Source organism: Penaeus monodon, chromosome 22 (genome assembly GCF_015228065.2).
Source record: "Penaeus monodon isolate SGIC_2016 chromosome 22, NSTDA_Pmon_1, whole genome shotgun sequence".
In the NCBI taxonomy this organism is placed as follows: Eukaryota; Metazoa; Arthropoda; class Malacostraca; order Decapoda; family Penaeidae; genus Penaeus; species Penaeus monodon.
Genome location: NC_051407.1, coordinates 21,398,168 through 21,398,861, shown reverse-complemented (window position 1 = coordinate 21,398,861; position 694 = coordinate 21,398,168). Strand labels below are relative to the sequence as shown.

At 34.4% G+C, this 694-nt stretch overlaps 1 protein-coding gene across 1 annotated transcript in view; it reads right to left on the bottom strand.

Moving 5' to 3' along the window:
* Positions 1-277: 277 nt before the first annotated feature.
* Positions 278-694, bottom strand: part of LOC119587590 (ubiquitin-protein ligase E3A-like) — a gene marked incomplete at its 3' end in the record, with an annotated part of 4,418 nt that continues 4,001 nt past the window's right edge. The window contains 1 exon segment of the mRNA XM_037936302.1: positions 278-470. Within this exon segment, the coding sequence (XP_037792230.1) occupies positions 278-470 (193 nt within the window).

The window sequence follows — 694 nt, the reverse complement described above, 5'->3', positions numbered from 1 at the left end:
ATAAGGAAGTATAAATTATTTGAATAGCTACTATTACTCATGGTAGCATTCCAAAACAACTATATGGCACATTTGCCACATTGCAATATTTGTTCATTATGTCTAATGATACTATGTACTTTAAAATAATAATTTTAAAAACTATTAAATTTCAAAATACCACTGTCAATCCAAGACTCAATAAAAATGCCAGTAACTAAAATTTGAATAAGCCAAGGACATCCTGGTTCAAACCAACACAATGAGAATGTGCTCTTTATTTGCAGACTCCACTTACCTTGCCAGAGGATGCACAGTTGGGATTGTCACAATTTGGATTACCGCATCCATCAGTCAGCTGGAAGTAATATTTTTCTATGAGCTGGGCAGCTGCGCGTTTCATATCTCCACCTTGATGTTGGGATGGCCACTGCCTCCCGTCCTGCTCTGCCTCACCACTTTGCACTTCTTCATGCCCAAGACTATTACTCCTGAAATATAGAAAGAGAACATTATATGATACAGACACTATACTTCTATACAAATACGCAAAAATCAATCATAATCATAATCAAGACTTAAATTAGTTGGTGTGCATATTGGCTGAAAATGTTAAGATAATATATTGCCTTACATTTTTTGGGTATTGGTATTTGTTATACCTTAATCTCTTGAAAACAAGTTCCAGAAAAAAGGAACTCAAAGTTTATAATGA